Raw genomic sequence first — 16,437 nt, forward strand, 5'->3', positions numbered from 1 at the left:
GGATGACAAAAATCAAGCTATTTCCCCCATTTAAAAAAATAACCATTTTGCTAGTATTTTGGTAAGAGATGAACGCCCGTTTTAATGTGCTTTTTACATAGAACTGGAACAAAATAATTTTGTTATTTCAAAAGCTTGAAAGCTTTTTGGCATGGGGTATTCCTGTTTTTTGTGCCTAACCGTTAACCCCAGTAAAACATGTGCACCACTGTGCTACAGCCCCACAGGGAAAACACTGACTCCCTTCTGACTTTCATCTCTCACACGGGGGAGCTCTGTCCCGTGTCCCTTACAGATGATCCCAAGTGTAGGCTTGATTAAATCACACGCTTATGTGAATGTAAACTAAGCTTTAGAGAAATGGATCAGTGGCCCCTGCTAGCATATCTCAGACACATAGTCATTGTAATTATGTAAAGAAGGCCAAAGAGAAGCATGAATGAAAAATACAATATGGGAGAGGACCGAGCCGTGCTGGCATTGAGGCAACTCTGCCTCTGGAAGGGAGCTTTCACTTCCAGCTGCAATACCACAAGCAGCTCAGCTCTGTTATGATACATATTCTAGTGCCCCACATACATTATGACAGGGAAGAAAAATGACTTGCTCACTTCTCCACTTTTACTGACCCTTCCACCCTCGATACCCAGACACAGTGAAAAGGAGTGTCAACTTCAATCTGACCATATCCGGGAATACCATTAAAAGATAAGACAACCACAATTAAGTTGCACATCCCTGCTTCCTATTCTCCCCACAGCTCTGGATATATGCATACCAATCCTATTTTAAGCCACTCAACATCTGTATTCACAGAGTATCACTTTATCAGGAGTATAAAACTTTGCATGATATGTGAATAAGTCAGCATTCCCACTTTTCAGATCGGTGCTTGGAAAAATACATTTTAATAAGGTGGGCAGTGGATGACCACATAATCAATCCCGCCTTCAGTGGTAGGGCTGCAGGCGAGACAAGCAGATCATCTTCCAGCCCACTGAAGAAAAGGGTCCCACAACCCCTAGGAGGCCTTTGCCCGTGGGAGGAACTGCATTATATTTTTCTCTTTCCATTTCATTTGATTTCATATGTTCCATGGAGCTATTTACTCTTTCCTCTGAGTCTGTGTCACTTCCATATTTATTTTTAAACCTCTGGGCCTTGGTGCAGACACTGGCTGACCTTTATTTAAATGTCTCCTCCACTCTGAGCAGATCTCATTACAGCAGAGCTGGTGGCTTTGCACTATCTATCTCATTTCAAAACTTTTTCTCTGTGCACTTGCGGCGATCCTTGGCTATTCCGCAACGCTAATTACCAGAGCCTAGTAATGATGTTCCTCTCAGCTGAAGATATGTGTCCCACCATCCGAGATCCTGCCTATATGCATTAACCAGAACTCCCTCTGGATTCTCACAGTTCCTTGAGCAGTTAACATCTCATCTCTGCTTTCTCCTCTATCTCCCTCACTCTCATTGTGCCTCCCACGTGATCTAGGCGACACATTGGAGTACTGCATCATCCACTGGGCCAATATGTGAAGAGTTTAATGAATCATCCAACATTTTAATGAAGGCCCTGAGAAGGCTTGAAAATGCTTGAGAGCACCACTGGTTAACATCCATTATTCAGTAAGCCCTTGGATTATGTATGTAGTAGGCAAACATGGTCCAAAAACTAAAATATCAAAATAGAGGACATAATATCATGACTTTATTTTATTTTTTGTGGGGGATAAAAGCTGCCACTGCTCTAAGATTAATATTTCATATTTCCTAATGAAAGCAAGGCAGCCCTAAAACATTCTTTTATCCAACCTTGAGGACTCAACACAGAATTTCAAGAGGTCATCACCCATGAAATGTGAGAATATACACTGGTGTTGCATGTGCACAGCCACCTCTCCATTTCCCCCACCTTCTCTCTTGGCCTCCTCGCAGCTCTCCTTGATCTTCCTGCGGCAGACAGCAGCCAGGGCAATGAGCAGCACCAGCAGACATACAGCCAGGCCAACAGTTACCCACAGAGCCACCGGAGGGAACGCAATGTTCTGACCTGAAGCAGAAAGGGCAGTGGGAGAAAGAGCCTCATTATTCACTCTTGCAGTGCTAAAATAAGAGTGCAACTGTCACTGCTGTATCCATCACCATTATCGTGCTATTTGACAATTTTGCTGTTAGAGTTTCTTGCCATAAAGAATCTGAATTACCAAGCCTGCAGAAGTACTAAAGCAAAACATGATGACACAGATGATGATTATTGCCAACATCATCAACACTGTCACTTTGACTCCATATTAGGTTTGACTTTCAGAAACACTGGGACTGTCAGAGAAAATAGATATTAGTGGGAAAATTTGCTTGATGTGAACAGTAAGAGCTTCTTTACTACTGTCCAATTAAGACACTTGAGCCTTTCAATTGAGTCCAGATGGCACATAGTTTACCAGTCACACAAGACTGTGTTGTCGTTTCAAACAGCTTTCAGAGGTTGCTGGCACTAACTATCCCACTCCCTACCTTCTGCTACACATTGGTCAGATGTGACAAGTTTTGATGATTTTAATACTCTATAACTTCCTGATGTACCCAGTCAATGACTAGTTCTGAGTTTTGAGATGTACAACAAGCCAGAAGATTCTCAATTGTAGTTGTCAAAATTTAGTTCATGTTTGTTTTTTTGCTATACATATGCCCATATGTTAAATACAGGTTTCTAACCATAAAATGCTTTCACTTCACCTCACTTTGCAGAAATTATCCATCAAAATTGGTGACAGTATCCTGGCTAACTGGAAACTGATGAGGACAAATAAAAAACTGGTCAACGGGACAAAAAAAAGATATCAGACACAGCCAAATTTCCCTGGGGTATTCAAACTGAACAGAGGGAGAAGGAAACAGCAGAGCCACTAAATAGCTGCGAGCCTGGCTGTAGCACAAACAAGCCTCCTTCAGAGAATGCCCACTCTGGGCTAAAAAAAAGAAAGAAAGAAAACAAATGCTGAAAAATGACTGGCATTGGACAAACGCAATGATGAAGCATCTGTAAAGACTTGGCATCAGAATGAAGACAGCCAAGCTAAAATATAAACCAGCCAAAATGGAAGGCTAATACCAGCATTTAATCTCCGAAGGAAATCCATTAAAAAAAGTAAACACCAAAACAAAACAAAACAAAAAAAACATGATCCTGTAAAACAAGTGTACTTGATATTAAAAAATACATTTATTTGATATGGCAACATTATTTGGCCAGTTTGCTGGCTTACCATATTATTAGATGGATTGGTGTAGCATTTATTGCACAAAAATTACTCCTAATGACTTCAGGAAGGAGGCCAGTTGACGTTTTACAACAATAACTGGAGGGATCTCTTTAAAAGTCTGTATACCTATTCATCCTTGAACTCTTCCCTGAATGCCACAATCACATCAAATTCTCACTTTGTACAAAATTTTGTTTTATTGACAAAACCCCCCTGCAAAATGACTATTCATCTTCACTGTAAACATATTAGCATGCTAACACAGTGCACTGCTGCACTTACAACCTCACAGATCCATAAGCCTGGCCTTGTTATTTCTGCTCGATGTTAAAAAAAATTTAAAAAGATTCACGCTTTGATATATTTCTAAATTAAGGGAGCAGAATTGCATACAAAAACATATGTTAAGATTATACTGTAATTTTAAGGTTGCCATGGCCTGTTTAGCTGTTTATATCCATTTCGAGAGTGTCTCTCAATACAAAAGGCATTATAAAGACTCCTTGGTGCTGCAACTGCAGAGCAGAATAAAGAGCGAAATGTCAGAGAAAGGATAAAATCTGGAAAGTCAATCTTGTCATTATGATGAAGCTGTGTAAGCCTCCCCAGGCTAGCCATGAGTGATGATGCTGTGGACCGCTGTCCACTGAGCCCTTCGCTCTGCTATATTTAAAGAATGACCATCCAAAAGCCACTTCGTACCAGGAACGAACACATGTATGAAAGAACTAATCGTACAAGAGCTGTTCACGTGTTGTGATTGCAAAAAAAGGTAACAAATGTGTCTAGCTTTTTGTGGTGAGTAAAGAAAGTGCAGTGCTCTTTGTTTCCATGGTCTCTCATTCTCTTTTTATTCTCATACCTTCCCCACCATGCTTTTCCTCCCTCAAGGCAGGCTGATAAAGACAAATGCCATAGTCGGCTATCATTGCAACGCTGGGGCCCAAAGGGCTGCAGGATCATATTTTTCTTTTTCTCTTGTTTGATGATGTGATTTTGTTTTCTTCAGAAATAGATTTGTCTCTAATGGCTCTGTTTACCTATCCTCTCTTTCCCCTTTTTCCCTACTCCCTCTGTGCAAGGGTAAGGATGGAGTGCTCTGGGCTGCACTGTCACATTACCTGGAGCCTGCAGACAGAGGACAAACTTAACGGATACACTTGGCATTTTCTCAATGCTGTTAATGTGTAGCACTAATCAGAATACACACTTCAAAAGTTGTCTGTTAGAAGAATCAATTATAAATTTCAAGCCAACTTTGTACTCAACACTGTTGGAAGTGTAATGTGTGCCTAACATTAAGCTGATTTGATTTGATAGAGACAGACAATGATAATAACAGACCTAAATGCCAAACTCTCATCAGGGTTCCTTGTCTGTATTTATTATCCTTCCACGTTTGCTGATGCCAACACAAAGTGTTGTAAGTAAACATGAAATGAATATCATGTGCACTGTGAGCACACATAAAATCATGTTATCTACAGAGTAGATCTTTTTTTGTTGTCATATTGGCACATAAAGGACTGGAAGCATAGTAACAATCTAGATACTTTTAGCGTATTTAAACTTTACAGCATTTATGAATTTGGTCTTGCGTAACAGTAATACATTTTATCCTGAAATAATATTTAGTCTTCCAAAAATGACATTGAGCATACCTCATATATGAAAGAAGATCAACAGAAATCTCAGTTTGAATTCTGAGGAATTTTCCTTGCTTGCGGGATGTGATTCCAAACCAGCAGCCTCTGGTTACTCGTTTATTAGATATTTCGGTCTTGTGATGTGGCCACTAGGAAGGGACATAATCCACAGCTCATGTAGAGATCACATATTTTGTGTACATTACTGATAAACAGATTGTGAGGACATGGTAGTAGTGACACCAGTGCAATATCATAGCTTACTGATTATGTTGTGACTTTACTCAAAGTGTTGGTGTGAAGCTATATATATGTAAAATATAAGGCAGGTGCAGAAGCTATAAAGTGGTCATTTTCTATTACGCTGCACATGGATATAACACACTATGTTGTTTCCTTGCAGATTTTTTATGAGCACAATCAAATTTCTCAAAAAAAGCCCCATAATGGAAGGCTGCTACAATTATACCATCAATCAATTTTTGCAGTATTTTTATATGTTATAACAACCACACCTAACCCAGGGCTTATCCTGAAGTAATACTTATTATACAAGGGGGTGCATCACCGTAGGTGTTTTGTGGACTGTAGAAGACCACAGGAGCCTACTAAGATAAAAATAGATATTTAATGGGGGCAGGTAAGAGAATGATAAAATACCACCTCCATATGGAGCCTCTAACATAGGGCGCAACGCCAGGGAGAAAAGAGGCTCCCTTAGTCTCTAGAAGACACTATAGAGGACTCGCAAGGGCCCAGCTTAGGTATTGTTTGGGCTTCAGTAAATGTGAGAGCCAAGATTTGCAGGCATTTTTACAAGCCTGAGTGTTTTCTCTCCAGCACCTCTGGTGGAATAAAGTGCTCCTAAGACTCCCTTGCCTGTCATCTTGGTTCTGCAACGTGAAGGCGGTCGAGATCAAAGCTGCTTTCTCTCCAACTGTCACCCCAGTTTTACCTTCCTAGAAGACACCTTGCCTCTTAAGCTGTGACCAAAGGAGAATAATGTCTCTTGACGGAAGGATGGCTTCAGGCTAAAAAGAGCCTCAAGGCTCATTGTAGACAAGCTGGACGGATGAGGAAGAGGAGAGGAAGAGTCAATTAGGTTTTTCTTTCATTGTCAGGATGAACAACTTGGCCTTTTCCTGGCTGGTTGTGAAGATGGAGGTAGAGAGAAAGGGCACCTGTTACAGAGGAGAGTTGATCACAGAAAAGCAAGCTGGACTAGGGGCTAGCCCAAGGGTTGAGCAGCAGCAGAGCCCAGCCCTGCTAGAGGGCCTATACAGCCCTGGAGACCACAGAGGCACAGCTAAGCCCAGTACTAGAAACAGGCTTATATAGCTTTCTAACAATGAGTCATAAGGTAGAGATAAAGACATTTATTCTGACAATACAGTAAGAGAGGGAAGACAAAGTAAAGTGAATGAGATATAAAACTCAATGAGACAAAACAGGAGCTCAGAATTAAATCATGCTCACCGTAAACTAGTGAAGTGATTAATATACATACACTACCTCAGAAAGTGCAAATAGATGCACAGGCATTGATGATTTCAACTTTTTTCATGCACTTTCTGCGTAACACAACCTGACCACGGAAGAAAAGATTGGCAGAAACAATAACAACTGTGCTAATGGAAAGATGGCCTCAGTGTCAGAGGACACGGATTAACCAGAATGAAAAACATGAGCATGAATATTAGGATTACATTGAACGAATGACTTTGAATTTGTTTCAGCTTCAGTTTCAATTATGAGCCTTTATTATCAACCTCGAAGGTGTCCATCAAAACCCCAGAACCCTCCCCATTCAGCCCCAGCTTGAAAATCTTGTGACCGCACAGGCACACCAGCTGTTCTTGCAATATTTCTAGGAACACCTCTCCTCACCAAGAGAGGACAAGGAGCTGACTTGTAGAGGGAAAACTTGGCAAACTGAGATGGATGGCGACAGGTTTTTGTCCTGTCAGCATCTTCGCTCGGAGCCTTTGCTCTTTTTTGCATTTCAATAAATAGCTTTTCAGTGAGATGCTACCTCACTGTCATATTGGCATGCAGAGAGGCAATGTGCTCATCTCTAGGACGACCTAGCGCCCATTTACTTACACAATTTGTCTGACATTATTGCCCTTCCCCTGACGCTATGGGTTTGAGGCAAGCAGGAGTGTATGATGTGCAGACGTGCACATTAAAACAAAATAATGGCTCTGCATTTATAGGAATAAAGATTCTAACAGCCCTCTTTTTTTTCTCAGCAGGAGAACTATAAAAGCCATCTGGTGGTGGTGCAGAAAGTAGTGGAAAGTATGCAGGAGAGCAAGGTGGATGAGTTAGTGAGTCAGTGAAGGTTGAAGCGATGGGGGTAAGCGGGGGAGTGACCAAGTGACCTGAGTAGGTGAAAAAACAATTGGATGAATTAGTTTTTGCTTCATAAGCAAGCAGAGACTGAGGCTGTGACTGCGTGAATGCTGGACTGGGCTTGAATCACAATGAACTCTGTGGTATTAGTCTACTCTCAACTCGTAAGCTATCTCTCAGACATGTCAGGCTGCTTCTGACCTTTCTCCAGTGGAAGGTTGGCTCAAAGTGCGGAGGTAGTCTGCCTATAATGCAGTGCTATGGATTTAGAATGATGAGATGGTGTGCTAAGGTTACCTCCCTCATAAAATGAGTCAGACTTTAATCTGATTGATCCACAGGTGAATATTCCCTGCCACTCAACAGTCGCACAGCACAGAGAGGTTACAATGAGACATGGAGATGGAGTGCACTTGAGTTTCATTTGGCAGGTCAGAGCCAGAGATGGATTTGGATGATCGCAGCTTTTGCATATGAAACAAGTCAGTGTAGCAGTATGAATGAAAAACTAAATTAATAGTATGAATTCACCTTTTTCCCCTCTCTTTGTGTTTATACACCACTCTGCATTTCCACAGTGTGTCTTTTGTCTCATCTCCCTCCCCTCGCCCCCTACTTGCCACAGCAGATGGCTGCCCCTCCCTCAGCCTGGTTCTGCCAGAGATTTCTTCCTGTTAAAAGGGAATTTTTCCTTCCTACTGTCACCAAGTGCTTGCTCATGGGGGGTTGTCTGATTGTTGGGGTTTTCTCTGTATTAATATAGGTGGCGTTTTTACCTTACAATATAAGGTGCCTTGCAGCAACTTGCTGTGATTTGGTGCTATATAAATAAAACTGAACTGAATGCAGAGTATAAAAGATGGATATAGCAACTGTAACATGACCCATTGGTTTCTGAAGTCATGTTTTGAAGCCTCAAACAATTCTGTATCAACATCTCGGTTGCAAAAAGGTGGACCTGGTAACGAAGAGGGGGCTCTGACTGTAAATCTGCATGCTGATTGGCTAATAGGTTTTGGCAGACAACTTATTAGCCAGTGCACATAAAACCATTCAATTTGAAGCATAGTGTGAGACAGACTTATTAAAAATGCTTAACATTTTTATTCATTGTGACCGAGAAAGAGTGAGTAACCCATAAACTCAGGACCAAAGTGTTTGCAGAAAGCTGTTTTCTGAAAGACTTCTATAATGCAAAAAGTCTCTTTGCAACCATAGCTATTGCCATCTGGTGGCCTTCAGACAGAATGAAAATCTTTTGGCTGAACTGGCTTCATTTTTCTGACCCAGAAGCGATATCCATGTTTTATACCATCTGTGGGTTGTGTGGGAAACAAGGTTAGCCAAAGAATCAAAATGAACTTGGTCAACATCTTGGCAACATTGTATTTGCTGTATTGTTTTTTTAAGTAAAAAACCCCATAACAAACAACTCTAAGCACAGAGCAATGTGACATGGATTTTAAAAAATGGCAATAACATATAAACAAAAGGGGAAAAAGGTAGATTCATAACTGTTAGAATTTTTTTGAGTTTTACCACAGTACACATAACCAAAAGTACAATGAATGTTACTGAACTGTCTGATGGGAAAAGCATGGGGAAACTAAGTCACAGGTATTTACAAAGAAATGATTTCAAGTCTTGCTCAGATATGCCAGGGGCAAGGTTAGCGTGAATTTTCTCATCTTTACAGCTGAAGGTAATCCCATACCCAGTAGAGTGGCTAATTAACTGAATATACAGCTCAGAGCCAACTGCACGGCTGTCGTGTTAGTAAGGCAGAGGGTACGTTACAGACAGAGAGGTGCGAGTATGTGTAATAGCTCTGTGCTGGCATATATAAACAATGGCCTGGGGTAGAGGTGCGCAGTATAACCAGAATAAACTTCAGACCGGTAAAGATACAATCTGATGTGGATTTGGATACACTTATTTGTTCTGGTACAGAATGGAATTTAAATGTCACATCAAAGAGCACAGTGAGCATCTTAAATGGCTTACTGGATGTTAACCAGTAAGCATACACTTCCATTTTACACTAAAACAAATGAACATTTGTATGCAAAGAAAATGGTGGGTGAAGAAACGGATTCAGACGGCTTAATAGAGAGACGCAAACCATGAGGTAGCATGTCAGCAAGTGTGAGGGATGTTTGAGAATGTGACCCAGCTGTGACATGAACAACCCTTGCACTGGTGTAAAAAGAAAAACCACAAGGCACAAGACACTGCTGGCCGAGTCCCTGTCCTAATGATAAGACAAGTCAGCCATGGAAGGACATGGTGAAAAAACAGGATTCATGGTACATGAAACACACTTGCAAGCCTTTTGCCCAAAATGAAATCCCAAACCAGAGGTTTTGTGAAGCACACTGCATGGATATACACACACACACACACACACACTGTTGGCTACAGGATGCGATGAGCTTTTAACCAGCATGGAGCTAACCTCCACAACTACTGTAAACTAGAACAACGTTTAATGTGATGATAAGTTAAACTTTAGCTAATAAATTGATACAATCAATTCTGTGCACATTGTCTACACTGCATTTGAAACCTATTCAATTAAAAATATGAACTATTAAAAAGGTATACAGTTCTGTGCAAACATCTTATGTTTGCACAGAGACCACAGCTGCTTCAATATGTTGAGGTTCAGGTTCTGGGGAGGCCAATCTATGACAGCGCTCCATTGTGTGTTTTTCTGTCCAGATATGCTTTTACTGCAGTTTGAATGTTTGAGATCACTGTCACACTGAAACATGATGTCGTCGCCAATTAGATGTTTTCCACATGCTATTGCAAAGTTGAACAAAAATTTAATGGCAGTTTTTATCAATTTTAATAAAATCCCAAACACAAAAATCAGCCCTGAACTGTCACAGCCCCTGCACCATGTCATACAAATGGCTGTAGGCACTCATTGTTTTGCCTCTCTCCTGACCGATTCTTGACAGCAATCTTTCCACCGAGACCATTTCGGATGATGCTTCAGCATAAAGTAGATGGATCAAGTGAAAAGTGGCTAGATTTACCTAGTTTGCAGCTAACAGTTCTTAAGGGATTACCTCATTAATACTACTTTATGTCTATCAAACTGAGTTATCTTTGGCATTTTGGTAGATTTAACTTTGAAAATGGGAACAAATGATGTGTTTTTTCGACATGCTCTTAGTAACAAAGTTCCTAGAAATATAATTTAAAATAAGTTTTTGTTATCCGTTGTGTGTAAACATAACAGTGTTAAGTTAGGTGCATTTTGTATGCTTGAACAATTACCCTATGGATCATTAAGTCCTTTAACGAACAAACAAAAACAAATTCCTTTGAAAATGGTCAAGTTCAAGGACTGGACTAAAAATCAGTGAAAAAGCAGCCAATGCCCTTGAGAGCAAAGAAATGAGAGGGGGGTCAAGACTTTTGCACAGTGCTGTACTATAATAAAACTGTAATATACTGTGCAGCCTTAGCATGGGAGAGGAACAAAAGCGTGTGAACACTGTCTCACAAACGGCCTTCCCACGTCATCTAACACGGGCCAGGCTAACGCTCTTCTCGGCTTTTCCTGTCTCCCTCTCTGCCCCACTGGGGCCTCAATTAAAAACTCCTCTGATGTCTAGTAACTGACAGAGAGTCCATCACTTCCGCACATCCCTCTCCTCTGAGAGTGGCATTAAGATGTTGGAGGCAGAGTGGACTATTGATTTCTTTTTTTTTTTCTTTTTTTTTGGGGGGGGGGGGTTCATTTCTTCACAAGGCCATCTTCACGATTCAGCCCCTGAGTGGCAGTGCAATAATCAGGTTACAATGTTGTCTTGTCTAAATTTTTAATTAGCTATAAAACAATCACTGTCTCTGAAGATGGTGAGGATGTGTAGGAGATAATCACTAGTGACAACTATCGGCACCAAAGCAGCGTATCTGGTTGGTTGATAATGGAATATTAGAAAAGCTACGTTTACAAAAATACAAAAAAACAAGCACAAACATGTTTGAAACACTAAGAGAAACCAGAGCTGAATCTTGTTCCTTTGGTAGCAATATTATTCTTTTAGCCATATAGTGGCAGGTCAACAAGCTGTAGCCACTTACATTATACAGTTAGGTCCATTAATCATTGGTCAGTGGAAAGGTTTATTAAATTTTGCCTCTGTACACCCACAACAGTACATTTAAATCAAACGATCAAGATGTGTTTGAGGTTCAGGCATTGAGCTTTACTTCAAGGGATTTAACAAAAATTATTTGGGCAGTTAACTGACACGTGAGACCAATTCCCTCCTTATTTCATGACAAATCAAGCAAATAAAGGTTTTGAGGTTGAGTCCAAGTGCTGAACTTGCATTTGGTAGCTGTTAACTGGCTTTCTTAATATGAAGCACAAAGAGATGTTAATGCAAGTGAAGGATGTCATCATTAGGCTGAAAAATGAAAATAAATCTGAGAGAGAACAAAAAGTGACTGGCCGAATCGTCACTTTGGTACATTCTTAAAAACAATGAATGCACCGGCCAGCTCACTGATACAAAAAGGCCACAAAAGACAACTATAGAGTATGACTGCAGATTCTTTCTTTTGTTTAGAAAAATCCATTCAAAACATCTAGCCAAGTCAAGAGCACTTTGTTGGAGGTATGTATTTTTGAACTGATATGCAGAGGGTCTACAACAAAGTAGGGTTATACCAAAACAATGGGAAGCAGAAAGTATGAAGGAGGAAAGGAAAAGCTACCAGCATGTTTAATAGAACTATCAAACATAGTGGAAGCAAATCTAAGGCATGGGCATACATGGCCACCAGTGAAACCAAATCGGTAGCGTTTGATGATGATGTGAATGCTGATAGAAGTAGGAGGATGAACATATTCTCTCTGCACAGTGTTTCACAGCACAAATAGATAACAACCCAAAGCATACTGCAAAAACAACTCAAGAGTTTCTCAAAGCAAAGAAATGCCACATTCTTCATCAGCCAAGTCACCTGATCTCAACCCAACAAAGGGTACGCTTTAGTTACTGAAGATAAGATGAAGCCAGAGAGACTGGCAAACAAACAGAAACTGAAGGCATCTGCAGAAAAGACCTGGCAGAGTATCCCAAGGGAGGAAACGCAGCATTTGTTTGTGTTTATGTTTATATACTACAGGCAGTCACTAACTGTAGAGGATTTTCATCCAAGTATTAAAAACAATCATATTTAAAATTATGTTAGCTTGTCCGATTACTTTCAAGCCTCTGAAAATGTATAAGCCTCTCTTTTTTTATGCTTGTGTGCCTGATATACAAGAAGAATTATGACTACAATTAAGATTATAATAAACTCTGTTTAAAATGAAATCCAAATGACTATACGTAGTTTGAAAAGTGATAAAAATCAACATGTTTTCTTTGTACGATTTTTAATTATATGAATAAGGAATTGAAAAAGTTAAAAAAAAATTACATTACATTTTTAGGGATATTTTATGAATATTTTATGTTTTGTAAATGGCGTTTTAGGACACATCAGAATGAGCTACTTTTTTTCTTTTTTTAAAAACACCAGCTAAAATTTTAATGGCAGTTATGACGTTAAGCTAAAACAGACCATAAAACCAAATCAAACATGCCTTCTTATCACATGGTACCTGTTACGGCTGCCGTTGTGGGTTGGGTTTATGACATGCAAATGTGAGTGTGCAGGTGCACCTCCAGGAGTGGTGGATCCCGAAGATGGTACACCAGGACTGGATGCTGCTCTGGAGGCGGAGTATAAGACGGCGCGGTTGAGGACGGCAATTATCCATCCTCGGTTTTACCCCAACCGGCTGGGGCTGCGACATGCCCTGTGTTGCTTTGCTGGTCCAGGAGGAAGTAGGGGTGGATCGCCTTTTCAGTCGGGCACAGTTTTCTCATGTTTAGTTAGTCAGGGAGGTAAGTGATGTTTCTTTGGGGCTAGGTAAGCAATCGCTCCTCTGAGTTAGTTTCCCCTTTTGTTTGTTATTTTGGCGTGGGTCCACCCCGAAGCCCGAGTGACTCCTTTGAACCCATTTTTCGTTTCGTGTTTGTAAATAAACTATTTCATGTTTTAATTATGGTGTGATGTGCTGCTTGGGGTCGAGCAGGGGATGGATCACTCTTCCTGTTGCGGTCGGGTTTCCTAGACCGGCCGTAACAGTACCTTTTCCAATAATTAAATTTAATCCACTGTAACTATGAAAACATGTTTTACTGCAGCTTTAAGCATACATAACTTGCTTGAAATGTTTTTCTCTGTATATTTATATACACTGGAAAAAAAAACAAAACACTTAAAGCGATGATTAAGTGAACAGATGGAACCATAACAAGAACGTCTGCGCGCATAATACGTGACACATAGACAAAAATTAAATATTCCATTTCAAAATACTGAAATGTCAAAGTTCCACGGTGGATGAGCCATATTTCCAGATTCCTGATGCTCATTCCTGCGGCTCACTGCTCCGAGAACAAGCTGCAGCCTGAAACCCTCTGCAGACACTCTGTAAAGTGCACACCTATTGCTGAAACAACTCCTGTGTTGCATCAGTATAGTGCAAAGTGGGAGAGAAATATAATTCAGTATATGAACTTCAACATGACACTTATTGAACCATCCATTCGAAGTGTTCATGCCAGAAACATACCCAGTAGCTGCACTAGTTTTGTAATAGTTTTTCACATTTGATTTTCGTCTCTTTAGACTGTTAAGAAGCTGTAGAACACTACATCCTGTATCTAGTGTGCTCAAGTTCTAAAAAAGAAAGAAAAAAAAATGCTTTATCACTTGGAAAACTTTCACTCAGTCATCATTGATTCTGTCTAGCATCCTCTGGTTAGACTTTGAAAAAGTAAGGCAGAGATTTTAAAGTATCAATGTTTGTTTATGATGAAACAAAGCCATAGTTCAAACCAACAGGAACGGTTTCTGCTTACATGACAACATCTCTGAATAAAAAATGACAGGATGTAAGCTTAACCCTGTATCACAAAGCAACGTAAGCTCTATCCAAAACATTAAAGCACTGCCTGGACCTCTTCAAAGAGCACAACTTCTTAGTATGCTTCTCCCACTGCAGTATTACTAGGAGAATATATAATGATAGATTTTTTTAAAGACATGTCTCTGTATGTCTCTGCCTAGGGCTCTCATTATAAAACAGCATTTCTCATTTTCCTCTGCTGCAGTCTTTGGTGGTTACTGAAGAGACAGATGAATATTCTCAAAGCACTCGAGCTAGGCTGGACTCGGATGCTGATGCAGGTCAGCTTATTTGTGTTATTCATTTATCTCATGAAAACAACCAAAATTCCTTCAGTGATTAAACTACATTTTACCTAGTTTAGAAAAAATATAACAAATGTTGTTGCTTTTAGGCAAGTCAAAGGTCAGATTTAGCTACTGAGTACTACATATATGACACCACTGGTGCTATGAGGGATACTTTGTCATATTTCAGGAATTCTATCAAGGCACATTTTAAACATTAACATTTTTTTTAAACCCATGTGTCCCCAAAGGAACAACAACATATTTATTTATTCAACATCCACTAGTTAAAGCAGACAGCAAAGAGGACACCCAGTCTTGGAGGGAGCACGTGGCCTCTGTGTAATGCTATTACAGAGAGTTTGAATGCAGCCCAGGTCCTTTGCTGCGCATCTTCCCGTTGCTCAGTTGCACATTCAGCTTCATAATAATCACCTATAAATTTAAAATTTCCTCTGTGATTTTTGTCAAACTCGACCTTTGACCTTGACGTCACTGGGATTTAAACTTGTTTGAGATTATTACACATGCACCTATGACCTATGGCAACTTGTTTCATGAGTTATCACATTCACAAGATTTTCAGAAAACCCGACCTTGGTCAAGGTCAGAGGTTCAAGGTCACTGAGATTGTCCAAGAGTTTTAGTAGCTTTCAAAATCCTGTGTCGCTTTGTTTGCGAGTTATCGCATTCACAGTCTTGGATGTTCATGACACTCGCCCGCCATACCACCAGGGTGATGATAATACCTCGCCAGCCGTTTATGTCTGAGGGTTAAAAAGGACACCTGGTCTCAAGCCAAACACGAATAGGTCCATATTATTTAGTGCGTAGTTCTTTCCTTTAACTTACCTTGCATTATAAACATACATTTGCTTCACACTGGCATTTATGCAATAACTCAGCAATAAATAGCTTAAATAATAAATAATAATAGCAGTGTGGAAGCTGGCAGGAAATGATTAAAAGAAAACAATTCAAATATTTTAGGCTGTTAAACAGTAAAACAGCTTCACCATGTCCATTAAGGGCTCTTCTAAATCAATATAGTTCGTCTTAGAAAATCTAGCCATTTATTGAGTCTAAATCATAAAACAGTCCCTTCATTTGCTTTTTATTGACTGTGTTTGAAGTTCTTGTAAAATACTTTGTAGCCAAAAGTCGGCACTCACATTGGTAAGAGTGTCATTATTTATGACTAAAATTACATTAAAATATAACATTTTGGCACACTTACATTCTTTCTTTACTGCAGTCATTTGACAAAAGCAAAAAGCTACTCCAGGCTTTGCTTTGACAGTTCTTTTAGAAGAGTCTCTAACAATGCCTTTAAGCTGTTCCAAAATCACTGTCAAGTTCAGCTTCTCATGGCTTATTGCTTAAATATACTTTGTCTCTTTCCAGCACTTTTAAAATACGGTATCTTGGACAGACTGAAAAAATGGCTCTGTAAATCTGTCTCTCTCAGTGGAATTTAGCTAATCACAGTCTCACAACTTGTGTGTAGCTAAGTTATTTAGCCTGAGAAAATGCTCAGCCTCTGGCTGAGAAACGAGTCAGGGACAATATGTTCATACTAATGTCCCACAAGGGTGGCCTTTCCACAAAACGAATATATTATAACTAAACAATGCCTTCTTATGCACAAATGAGGACAATTATTCTCTCATTCACCTTAGAATATCTACACTGGGGGCACAGAACAACTGAAGTAAGTTCTGAAAAAGTCAGAGTCAAACCAGATTAAATCTGACACTGACGGATCATAATTAACATGTCAATGAATCCCTTTTTTCTATCAACAGATAGAAAAGAAGACAAGGAAAAGGGTGACAATGATGAAAGAAAAAATGAAAATGAATAAACAGTTTTGTGAATAAATAATGAATA

General features: G+C 39.8%; 1 protein-coding gene across 3 annotated transcripts in view; it reads right to left on the reverse strand.

Moving 5' to 3' along the window:
• The window catches only part of cd276 (CD276 molecule), a 65,592-nt gene that overhangs the window by 19,849 nt on the left and 29,306 nt on the right, over positions 1–16,437 (reverse strand). For 2 of the 3 annotated variants that reach the window (XM_019357953.2, XM_005447604.4), the window contains one exon: positions 1,918–2,055. The exons of the other annotated variant lie outside the window; for it this stretch is intronic. In XM_019357953.2, the coding sequence (XP_019213498.1) occupies positions 1,918–2,055 (138 nt within the window). The remainder of the gene's footprint in view (positions 1–1,917; positions 2,056–16,437) is intronic. 3 annotated transcript variants of the gene reach the window in all.

This window comes from Oreochromis niloticus, linkage group LG1 (assembly GCF_001858045.2).
Source record: "Oreochromis niloticus isolate F11D_XX linkage group LG1, O_niloticus_UMD_NMBU, whole genome shotgun sequence".
NCBI classification, from domain to species: Eukaryota; Metazoa; Chordata; class Actinopteri; order Cichliformes; family Cichlidae; genus Oreochromis; species Oreochromis niloticus.